The 12,173-nt window shown below is 40.9% G+C and overlaps 1 protein-coding gene across 3 annotated transcripts in view; it reads left to right on the forward strand.

Annotated features, from left to right (window-relative positions):
* Positions 1-12,173, forward strand: part of emid1 (EMI domain containing 1) — a 208,291-nt gene that overhangs the window by 151,390 nt on the left and 44,728 nt on the right. For all 3 annotated transcript variants that reach the window (XM_061906581.1, XM_061906584.1, XM_061906583.1), the window contains exons 4-6: positions 11,280-11,369; positions 11,459-11,520; positions 11,598-11,715. In XM_061906581.1, coding sequence (XP_061762565.1) covers positions 11,280-11,369; positions 11,459-11,520; positions 11,598-11,715 — 270 coding nt within the window. The remainder of the gene's footprint in view (positions 1-11,279; positions 11,370-11,458; positions 11,521-11,597; positions 11,716-12,173) is intronic.

Consider the following 12,173-nt stretch of genomic DNA (forward strand, 5'->3'; position numbering starts at 1 on the left):
TGGTTGTAGTATTTTGATTGTTCCTGTCGGTTCTTCACGAGTCCTGACCCATTGTTGGTCACTTTTGGCTCTAGTAGGCTGTCTCTAATCGGTAGAAGGGTCCTTGTTCTCCTGCTTAAGAGTCTTTGTGCAGGGCTTGTACCCAAACCTTAGGTTGGGGTGTTGCGATGGTCCAAAATGGCTAGATGCGGGTCCTGTCCAGCTAGTTTTGCCTTTCTCATCAGTCGTTTGGCCGTTTTAACAGCTGATTCCGCTTTGCCATTACTTTGCGGATAGCCAGGAGAGGAAGTTTTGTGCATAAATTCCCATTTGCAACTGAAATTTGCAAACTCTGCAGAACTAAATTGGGGTCTGTTGTCTGAAAAAATAACGTCCGCAATGCCTTGTCGTGCCATGTGAGCTTTCAGCTTTCGAATGACTGTGCTTGACTTTGTATCTGACAAGTACTGTAGTCCAACTCCCAAAAATTGGAGTAGTAGTCCTCTGTCACTAGATAGTCTTTGTTGTCAAAAGTGAACAAGTCTGTTCCCACTTTAGCTCATGGTCTGGTAGTGATCTCATGTGGCTGTAGTGTCTCTCTTTGTTTTTTTGTGTCCATAGATCGACATGTGTCACATTTAGCAACATGCTTTTTGATATGGTCGTTCATACCGTGACAATACACGCAGTCTCTTGCCCTCCTGAGGCATCCTCTGTTCCCAGGTGAGAAGAGTGAATCCGCTGAGTGATGTCCTTTTGGAGCAAGTATGGAATCACCACTCTCTCTCCCCTGAAAACCACCAAAATCCCACCGCTGCCACCATGTTTCAGCTTGTTCTGTCTTCAATGACTATACTAACCGGACGGTTGAGCTTTACCCTACTCACAGGGAACTTTATTCAACAGTTGCCATTCAACACACACGGCACACTTCTCCCGGTGCATCACTCTAAAACCTCCGGGTAGGAACAACACACATACAAGCAATTCCTATTGCTACAAGTATGATTGTTCTCCTGTTGGTGGGTCTGGTCATCTGTGGGTCCTCAGGTGGCTATAGAGGCCAATCCGTGATCCAAAGACTCTATTGCAGTGGGGGCATATGTACGTGATTGTCATTGTAGTAGTGGTGGTTGTGGTGGTGGTCTGAGGAGCTGTTTTGGTATTGGATTTCTCCTTTCTTTGTTGCCTTTTGTTTTCCGCGGCACGGTGGAGGTCCTTTTCTAATTGTGCTGTGCCTTCATGGACCATCCTGCTCAACAAATCCCTCTGATGGGCAGCCTCCTTCCAGGTGTTGAGGTTGAAGCAGCATTTCCTCAGGTGGATTTTGGGCTTATCTTTATACCGCTTCTTCTGCCCCCCTTGGGTGCATTGTCCTTCCATCAATTGCCCGTACAGCATCTGTTTCGTTATTCATTAGTACTGCACCGCGATACTAATGAATCGTAATCGGTATAGTCTTAAAATAAAGTAAGTTTCTCACAAATATCATCCTTGCAGGACGAGGAATAGCTAAACATGCTTCACTACACACCGCAGCTCACCAGCGTCAAAATGTGAACAATCGCCATTGGAAGATCTACACTTAACAGCCACTGTAATTATACCAAGTACAGTAGCGTATCTAGTCAGTACTATGATGAGTCCGTCAATATTTTTTGGCATCACAACATCTTCTTTCGTTGTTAAAAAATTTATATAATGTTTATAAACTCAGTAAATACGTCCCTGGACGCATGAGTAGATTGAATATGACCAATGTATTATTCTGTAACGACTTGGTATCGGATTGATAACCAAATTTGTGGTATAATCCAAAACAAATGTAAACTATCACACAATAGAAGAATACGTGATTATTACATTTTAACAGAAGTGTAGATAGAACATATTAAAAGAGAAAGTAAGCATATATTAACACTAAATGAACAGGTGGATTAATAATTCATTTTCTACCACTCGTCCTTAATAATGTTGACACACTATGAGAATGGAAAATGACACAATATGTTACTGTATATGTCAGCATAAAATGCACATCCGTCAAACTTGCTAATTGATTATATTGATTTGTATGATACTGTATATTTGATATGAGATATCATGGTGAAGGTCTGTGAATGAACATAAATATACCATACATTAATATTGTTTAACTTTATCATTGTATTACAAGTATTTTAAATGTTATTGTATGGACAAGCGGTAAAACATGGAGGGTAGGCACATTTTTTTCATTTAAAAAAATTCAGAGGCACACCACCCGCAGAAAACGTTAAAAAATTTAACTCCACCAAGCCGTCGTACCTTATTTTGAGTTTGTTGGTGTGTGTATTGCTTTAGTTCTTGTCTTGCGCTGTTATTTTGGTGGCCCTTCCTGTTTCTTTGGTGTTTTGTTGTAGCAGTTTCATGTCTTCCTTTGAGCGCTATTCCGCGCACCTGCTTTGTTTTAGCAAGCAAGACTATTTATGTTGTTGTTATCCTTCTTTGTGGGGAGATTGTTGATTGTCATGTCATGTACGGATGTATTTTGTGGACGCCGTAAGTTTTTGCTGTCGTCCAACATTCTGTTTCTGTTTACTTTGTCGCCAGTTCAGTTTTACTTTCGTTTTGCATAGCCATTGCAATTTCCTTTCCCTATCCCTTTTGTTCATTTTTGGTTTAAGCATTACATACTTTTTTACCTGCATGCTGCCTCCCGCTGTGGTCTGCATATTGAGATCACAACAAACCCTCCTCGTCTCACCCGACACATTCCGACTTTTACAAAGCAATTAACTACCTGCTGCCACTTACTGACATGGAGTATTACGTGGTTACCATGCCGAGTTTTACACGGCACAGACACGAAGCAACGGCACATAATTATGGATTTTCAAAAAATATTTTTGGGACCAATTAGGTGAAGTTGCATAACTTCATATGGCACATGAGACAATATCTCACGGCACACAATGGTTGAAAAACACTTGTTTAGAAGATGATGGTAAACTAACTGCAATGCACCTTGCACATGCACACATAGTTAACTTGTTTAAGCCCAAAAAAGGAGGTGAGGTGTTACATCATGATGGTGCTGGTGCGCAACCTCTTGTGTTAATAAAACATTCACAGCTCTATTTACGCAAATTACATACAGTTCCGATAAGAGTACCGATGAATACTGGTATCATTAAAGGGGAACATTACCACAATTTCTGAAGGGTTAAAACCAATAAAAATCAGTTCCCAGTGGCTTATTTTATTTTTCGAAGTTTTTCTCAAAATTTTACCCATCACGCAATATCCCGAAAAATGGCTTCAAAGTGCCTGATTTACACCATCGCTATATCCACCCGTCTATTGTCCTGTGATGTCACTGCGTGAAGCCACCAGAAACAAACATGGCAGATAGAACAGAAAGGTATAGCATAGTAACTCGGATTCAGACGCGGATTTCAGCGGCGAAAGCGATTCAACAGATTACGCATGTATTGAAACGGATGGTTGGAGTGTGGAGGCAGATAGCGAAAACAAAATTGAAGAAGAAACTGAAGCTATTGAGCCATATCGCTTTGAATCGTATACAATAGAAACTGACGAAAACGACACGACAGACAGCGGCACGGGAGGAAGCGAGGACGAATTCGGCGATTGCCTTCTATCCAACGATTGGTATGTGTTTCTTTGGCATTAAATGTGGGTGGAGGGAAAGCTCAAATATAGCTACACATGAGGCATAATGATGCAATATGTACATACAGCTAGCCTGAATAGCATGTTAGCATCGATTAGCTTGCAGTTATGCCGTGACCAAATATGTCTGATTAGCACACTCCACATAAGTCAATAACATCAACAAAACTCACCTTTGTGCATTCATGCACGTTGGACATGTATTTGCTTTGAGTGTCGCAGTATATCCACATATTCTTGCCATCTCTGTCGTAGCTTGGCTGTCGTCGGTAAAGTGTACGTAACAAACAAGGGACTTTCGCATCTTTTGGCCACCGGTGCAACTTGAATCCGTCTCTGTTCGTGTTGTTACACCCTCCGACATCACACCGACGAGGCATGATATCTCCAAGGTACGGGAAAACAGTCGAAAAACGGAAAATAACAGAGCTGATTTGACTTGGTGCGTATAATGAGATTGAGAAAACGGCGGATCCGCTTCACGTTGTGACATCACATTGTGACGTCATCGCTCCGACATGCTATCAATTGAAAGGCGTTTAAATCGCCAAAGTCACCCTTTTAGAGTTCGGAAATCGGTTAAAAAAACATATGGTCTATTTCCTGCAACATCAAGGTATATATTGACGCTTACATAGGTCTGGTGATAAGGTTACCCTTTAAGGAATATCAATAATGGTATGGGTATCGATAAAAACTCAACAATATATACATCCCTAGCTGGTAATGAACATAACATTTTGACCTGCTAAAGCTTGAAGTTGCAGGTGCCATGACACGTTCTGCTGGTCGCAGAATGGAAGGGAATGCTTCCCGATGGCTAATGAGGTGCTCAGCTCCACCGCTTGTGTGGAAGCAGGAGCACCTGGGCCGAGCAGATCCAGACAAAAGGAGTCCAGCAGTACCACAAAGCCCATTGAAAACATCCAGAACTCCGAAACACAAACTCCCACACTTCATAAAATGAAGGCAGCACAGAATGCAGAGCTCATTCTCTTTTGCACAAGCAAGCTATTGTTTACATGCTGGCGCTCCCATGGCTTCCCGATGTTCTACTCCACAAAGAAACAATGGCAAAGGAAAACTTGGCAAAGATGCAGGGCGTGCACTGTTGTCTCTTTTCAGAGACAAAAAAAAAGTTTGCACGTCATGTGACGTGTGTGATTGAAGTGAACTCCTCACTCCCTTCATGAAATCCTTTCCAAACCAATCTTTTATTGCCTATTTTGAGGTCGCTTCAGTAGACTTCATGTGTGGACAAATCCCTGGAATCAGGGAAGGGAAAGCAGGTGAGGCACGGTTACCATGGAAACATCAGGATGCTGGAAAGGGCTGCAACCAAAATACAGGACAGTCACAAAATGTGCAATGGAATCCAAGGTTGAACACCACCCATTGAGAACCCCTGTCTTAGTCTATTAAGAACATAAATCCCTGTTTATTGCTGTTAATTAGGCCACGATAGATGAATTTCCGCACTGTATAGGAATCATTCATTTTAAATCTATTATTTTAAAGCATAAAAAAACTGTTTGCGACCTTATTTTTATTTATTTTTTTTGTCCTGTCCAGCTAAACAGGCAAATCATATTGTTGATGTACAAACCCCGTTTCCATATGAGTTGGGAAATTGTGTTAGATGTAAATAAAAACAGAATACAATGATTTGCAAATCCTTTTCAACCCATATTTAATTGAACGCACTACAAAGACAAGATATTTGATGTTCAAACTCATAAACTTTATTTTTTTTTTGCAAATAATAATTAACTTAGAATTTCATGGCTGTAACACGTGCCAAAGTAGTTGGGAAAGGGCATGTTCACCACTGTTACATCACCTTTTCTTTTAACAACACTCAATAAACCTTTAGGTACTGAAGAAACAAATTGTTGAATCTTTGCAAGTGGAATTCTTTCCCATTCTTGTTTTATGTAGAGCTTCAGTCGTTCAACAGTCCGGGGTCTTCGCTGTTGTATTTTACGCTTCATAATGCGCCACACATTTTCGATGGGAGACAGGTCTGGACTGCAGGCGGGCCAGGAAAGTACCCGCACTCTTTTTACGAAGCCACGCTGTTGTAACACGTGCTGAATGTGGCTTGGCATTGCCTTGCTGAAATAAGCAGGGGCGTCCATTAAAAAGACGGCGCTTAGATGGCAGCATATGTTGTTCCAAAACCTGGATGTACCTTTCAGCATTATTGGTGCCTTCACAGATGTAGAAGTTTCTCATTCCTTGGACACTAATCCACCCCCATACCATCACAGATGCTGGCTTTTGAATACAATTGTTCAAATGCAACAATACATATATGTAATGATAATTTGAAATACAAAAGAAAGTAGATAAATGGAGGGGAAGAAAGAGAAGCCCACTAAATTAACCTGGTAGATTGATATAGTAACAATGCCAGGCTTGCCACCTACTGTTTGTTTGTGTTTTAGTTTTTCCTCTGTGTGTTTAGTATTTCCTGTCCTTAGCTCCTGTCAGCACTCTCATTTTGGTTCAGCTTCATGTTTGTCTCCCTGAGTGCTTTTTTTTCCCCTCAGCTGCCGCTGATTGGCACCTGGCCACACCTGGTGTCAATCAGCCCGCTCTTATTTGTACCTGCTTTGTCTTCCAGTCAGTGCTGGATTATAGTCTTGTCGATGACTTCCGTATTGTCGCTCTTGTCGTGTTGTTTCATGTCGAGTCATTGCAGCGTAGCGGTAAGCTATCTTTCGGTATCTGTTTGAAGCTTGCTGTTTTTTGTTCCCTGCTTCCGTTTTGTTTTCACTCTACAAGTAACAAATTATTTTTTCTACCCGCTAGCTTCCACGCTAGCCCCCTTTTTGTTTCTTGCTAGCTTCCATGCTAAAGACTCTTTTGTTTGTTATCTGCCTTGTGCGCGTCTTTTGTTAGTACCCTTTTGTTTGTTCTTATTCTAATATTTTAATTAAATCATGTTTTCCTGTTCAATGCCTGCCTCTGTCTCTGCATCTTGGGGTTTGTCACAAACTAACTCTGACAAACAATAGGTTAAGCTTTGTCAGTGTGTCTTGTGTTACCCAGTTTCTCCTAGAAAAATATATTTTTGATGAAACATGATTTTATGCATGAGTGTATGTATGTAGATGTACTGGTATATGGACACTATGTGTATTTGTATGTTTGTACAGTGAATGTATATGTACAGTTTGTGTATACGTATGTTTGTACAGTGAATGTATATGTACATGTATGTGTATATGTATGTTTGTACACTGAATGTATATGTACAGTATGTTTATATGTATATTTGTATAGTGAATGTGTGTGTGAATGTACAAACTTTGAGTGTGTAGGTATGTACTGTATCTTTTTACGACCATATAAATATATTTTCCAACATTGTGACATCCCTCTAGGCTAGTTCCAATCAGGGATTTATGACGCCGATTCATCCATGAGTGAGCTCGGCCGATACCAATACCACATGTAAACTGTGGAGTGTTCGATTTATTTATTGTGAGTGCTATTAACAGTTTGACAATATCAACACAATATTATACTACTTCCTTATTATTTTTGATTACATTCAGTTCTTTAAGCAAAACAAAGTACACAATAACTAAACAAAATACAAAATTACTATTCCTCTTTTAAATAATTTTTGCCCTCAAAATCCCACTGTGTCCAATGAGTTTTTACCTCAATTTGTAAACACACACGAAAAAAAAACATTTTAAGAAAATCAAAACATCGACCGTCTCACTCTAGTATCGATCATATACTGATATGACCCTTGGTGTTGATACATGGATCGATCCACCCTCCTTACGTGAGATGCACTTCTGGCTGTGACAATGCTGACTCTACAGTTAAGAGCTGTTATATTATCCTCTCTTTATAGACTCTTATTAATCTACTTGTTAATGTCTGCGTACTGCTGTAACACACTTCTTTCGACACTTCTTAAACTTGATGATGGACGTAATTATTGGTGTTGTTTCAAAGTAGCTTAGCAGCTAGCTAGCCTGGCTAGCATGCCTGCTCCTGCTTGCTTTCTTTTTTTAAATGTTTATCTTCGTTTTAATATTTTAATTCTGGTTGATGATACTTAAGATACTAAGAATTACAGTTTATTTGCCGTAAAAGAGTGGATTACTATGAATTTAGGGGAGTGTCCACATCATAGGCGCAGTCACGCCAAATGTTCATAACATGGTCACTACTGCCTACTTTGTCTTGTTATATTCTTATTTTACTGTTGTATTTTTTTCCCATTGTTGCTTTTTAGTTTTTATTCTTATTGTACTATTTCTCTATTTTGTTTCCATTTAAACCCCCATTATTTACTTTTTACTTTTATTTAAATTGATCTCAACTATGTACACTGCTGCTGGAATTTAAATTTTCCTGAAGGAACTCTCCTGAAGGAATCAATAAAGTACTATCTATCTATCTATCTATCTATCTATTTCTTTCCCCCTATAACCCCCCCCCCCCCCCCCCCCCATTTACTTCCGGGGTCATGATTAAAGCAGACGTTTTGTTAACGCTATATTATAAAAATACAGACGTTTTGTTAGCGCTATATTATAAAAAAAGTTTTAAAAAAAATTTACAAACAAGCTATGGGATGACGCATTTACTTCCGGGGTCACGTTTCCTCTTATGCCATCCCAGGTTTTTGTAGGGAGAAGAAATTTGGCGTGACAGTGCCGGTCCCGTGGGCGCTTCCGGGCCGAGCACCCACGGACAATGCCGAGTTCCCACGTGGGATTGATGACAAATTATTTTTCACCACCAAGCAAAAACCGCGTAAGCTCAGGCCCCTTCTACACTAAGCAGGTTATCCAGGGTAAATCCCATCTAACCTTATTCTTGTCCACACACACACACAATTGTCGTTTAAGACCCCCTCCCCTCTCCGTCCATAGCGACCTAATACGCATGCGCGGAAAATGCGCATGTCATAGTCACCTCCAGTGTTGCTTTGTGTGTGAGTTTTTAAAGGCCTACTGAAACCCACTACTACCGACCACGCAGTCTGATAGTTTATATATCAATGATGAAATATCAACATTGAAACACATGCCAATACGGCCGGTTTAGTTTACTAAATTGCAATTTTAAATTTCCCGCGAGGTTTTCCTGTATCCAGAATTTGTAGGCGCAGTCAAGGCGTTGAGGGGTTCCGGTTTGGTGGCCGCGGAATTAGGTCTCTGCTTTTTGCAGATGATGTGGTCCTGATGGCTTCATCTGGCCGGGATCTTCAGCTCTCACTGGATTGGTTCGCAGCTGAATGTGAAGCGACTGGAATGAGAATCAGCACCTCCAAGTCCGAGTCCATGGTTTTCGCCCGGAAAAGGGTGGAGTGCCATCTCTGTGTTGGACAGGAGACCCTGCCCCAAGTGGAGGAGTTCAAATACCTTGGAGTCTTGTTCACGAGTAGGGGAAGAGTGGATCGTGAGCTCGACAGGCGGATCAGTGCGGCGTCTTCAGTAATGCGGACGTTGTATCGATCCGTTGTGGTGAAGAAGGAGCTGAGCCGGAAGGCAAAGCTCTCAATTTACCGGTCGATCTACGTTCCCATCCTCACCTATGGTCATGAGCTTTGGGTCATGACCGAAAGGATAAGATCACGGCTACAAGTTTCCTCCGCTGTGTGGCGGGGCTCTCCCTTAGAGATAGGGTGAGAAGCTCTGTCATCCGTGAGGAGCTCAAGGTAAAGCCACTGCTCCTCCACATCGAGCAGAGCCACAAGAGGTGGCCCGAGCATCTGGTTAGGATGCCACCCGAACGCCTCCCTAGGGAGGTGTTTAGGGCACGTCCAACCGGTAGGAGGCCAGGGGGGAAGACCCAGGACACGTTGGGAAGACTATGTCTTCCGGCTGGCCTGGGAACGCCTCGGGATCCCCCGGGAAGAGCTGGACGAAGTGGCTGGGGAGAGGGAAGTCTGGGCTTCCCTGCTTGGACTGCTGCCCCCGTGACCCGACCTCGGATAAGCGGAAAAAGATGGATGGATGGTATCCTGTTGAAAACGTCGCGGAATGATGACGCTTATGTTGACGCGTGCTTGTGACGTTATTGGTTGGAGCGGACATTTTCTCCCAGCACCACACACGGTTAAAAGTTGTCTCTTTTCATCGCATAATTACACAGTTGCGCACATTTGTAGTTGTTTCCCCATATGTCTACACAGTAACTCAGATATTGAGAACAATATTGACTAAAAATGTTCTACTTAATGTCTTTATGGTAACACAAACTAGCAAGTGATGTTCCAATATATTTTTTTTGGTTTAAAAAATTTAACTTGCGAACAGCCCTTCTAAAGGTATTGTAACTAAGGAAGTACCTTGTTTGTTTTTTTTTTAGCAGTTTTGTTGAATTTGTGTTCCTATTACAAAAAGAACCTCTTTTTTTATGACTCTTTCCACTCTTAGAGACCCTGGCATTATTCCTGTTTACCTTTTTTTGGTATCTGTCATCGGTTTGGTCCAGCCTGTGTGTCCTGCTCATGCTAGACCATGGATGTCAAACTCGATTTCATTAAGGAGCCACACTGCAGTTATGGGTGCCCTCAGAGGGCCGTTTATAAATAGTGAATAATATATGAATATTAATGCATCAGGATTTGCCTCATGATATTATTGCGCAATCGCTAATACATTTGATAATTTTTTATTTCTTTAAACGGACACTCTAGAAAAAAATCCGTAGATTTTACTGTAAAAAAAAATGTCAGTTCAGTTGCCTAAAATGTATCCGTAAAATGTATCATTTTTACATATTACTATAAATGGAAAAACGGTACCACTCTTTTTATGATCAAATCTACAGTTGTTGTTTTTATGGTGATTTGCTGTAAATGAAAAATAGTATGACAGGTTTTGTTTTTTACGCCAAACTTCTTGCTAATGAGCTTCAAGTTTTCCCCCGTCAAATCTCATTTAATTCGTACAATCTGATGGATAACTTGCTTTGAAATCATGATATTTCAATACTTATTTTTATTTCAACTAAAGGCATTTGGAACATGCAATAATATAATATTTGTTTCATTATTAGATAGTCATCAAGTTTAAAAGATATGCAATTGCATGTGGTAAATGTATTTGTTTTACTCGTGCCAAATACATTTTCTAATCGAATCAATCATGATTAACGACATGTCACTTCTCGCTTGCCTATTTGAAATAAACTTAAGAAAAGACCCCAATATTTTGACACAAATGCAATTACTACATACATGATAAATCATGTGTACATAGACATGATTGATGCAGTATTTTTTTGTGATTAATTGCATGAGTTAACTTATTTTTTTCTGTCAAAATGGAAAAAACAAATATATTTAGTATGAAAAACTGTATTAATTGTATTATATTGAGGCTTTCGCGGGTCATGTGAAATGATGTGGCGGGCCAGATGTGGCCCTCTGGCCTTGAGTTTGACACCTGTGTGTTACACAAAAGTATTAGAAGGGAATCTTAAGTCTTTTTGACAGTTTTACTGCATTCCTTCTTTTGAAATATGTGTCGCCAAACAAGTGCAGAGTGAGTGTGGTTGTCTGAGTCAGATCATATAAACCCGACTACAATATGACTTTAAATGACAGGGAGTGAAAAAGCCTTCTCTCTGATTGTCTTCCACAGATGCGAGGAAGCAGCAGGTGGCTCAGGAGGCAATAAGAAAACCGTCCACACTGCGTCGCCCGCCTGCACGCACAGGAGAGCCCCTTTCCAGTAAGAACTACTACGCGCTACTCCATTTAGAGTAGACATTACATTATGCTGAGTCCTGTTGATGTGAACGACAAACTTCTGCTTTCCAGACTGTCTCAACTGCAGTCGAATCACAGCGATGAACGACAGGCTGAGTTCACTGGAGGCCAAGGTCTGTGCACCAACACCAAAACACTGCGGTGACAATATATTTAATCTCATGCATTGTTTCTTGGCTTCCATCCCCAGGTTCAAGGATTCACCGTAACACAACGCTACCCTCTGTCCAAAGGAGTTGCACAGGAGGCCGCCTTGTTAAAGGGGACCACTCCTGTCAAAGGGGCTCCTGGTGAGCAGGGCCCCGCTGGTGAGTGCCAGTCAACCGGACTCGGGAGTGTTATATAAGTACTATTAGCATTAGGTCCATTCCAGACTTTTAATAATGTAGAGTTTAAGGCTCTTTTTCTACCGTCTACCTGCTCACTTATGCACTTATTATATATCCTATTTCCTTTTCTGCACATGCACTCATTTCCTCCAGTCTGAAAGTCATTTGAGGTACACACTCACAGAGCTTTGTGGCTGTACGCAAGGCCAAGACTTCACCTCTTTCCTGGAATTGTGCCCCGCACAAGTTGCTGGAAAAAAAAAAAAGTTTAAGACACTCCTGTCTTAATGCTGCATTCAAAGGAAAATCATTATTATCGTTATTTGGGTTAAAGTTACGTGATATAGACAATATACAATATCAATAAATGTGGCTGAGGATAGAGCGTTTAATATTCTTTTTATATCGTGATAATAAATGTTGACGACATTCTGTGG

This window comes from Nerophis ophidion, linkage group LG07 (genome assembly GCF_033978795.1).
Source record: "Nerophis ophidion isolate RoL-2023_Sa linkage group LG07, RoL_Noph_v1.0, whole genome shotgun sequence".
In the NCBI taxonomy this organism is placed as follows: Eukaryota; Metazoa; Chordata; class Actinopteri; order Syngnathiformes; family Syngnathidae; genus Nerophis; species Nerophis ophidion.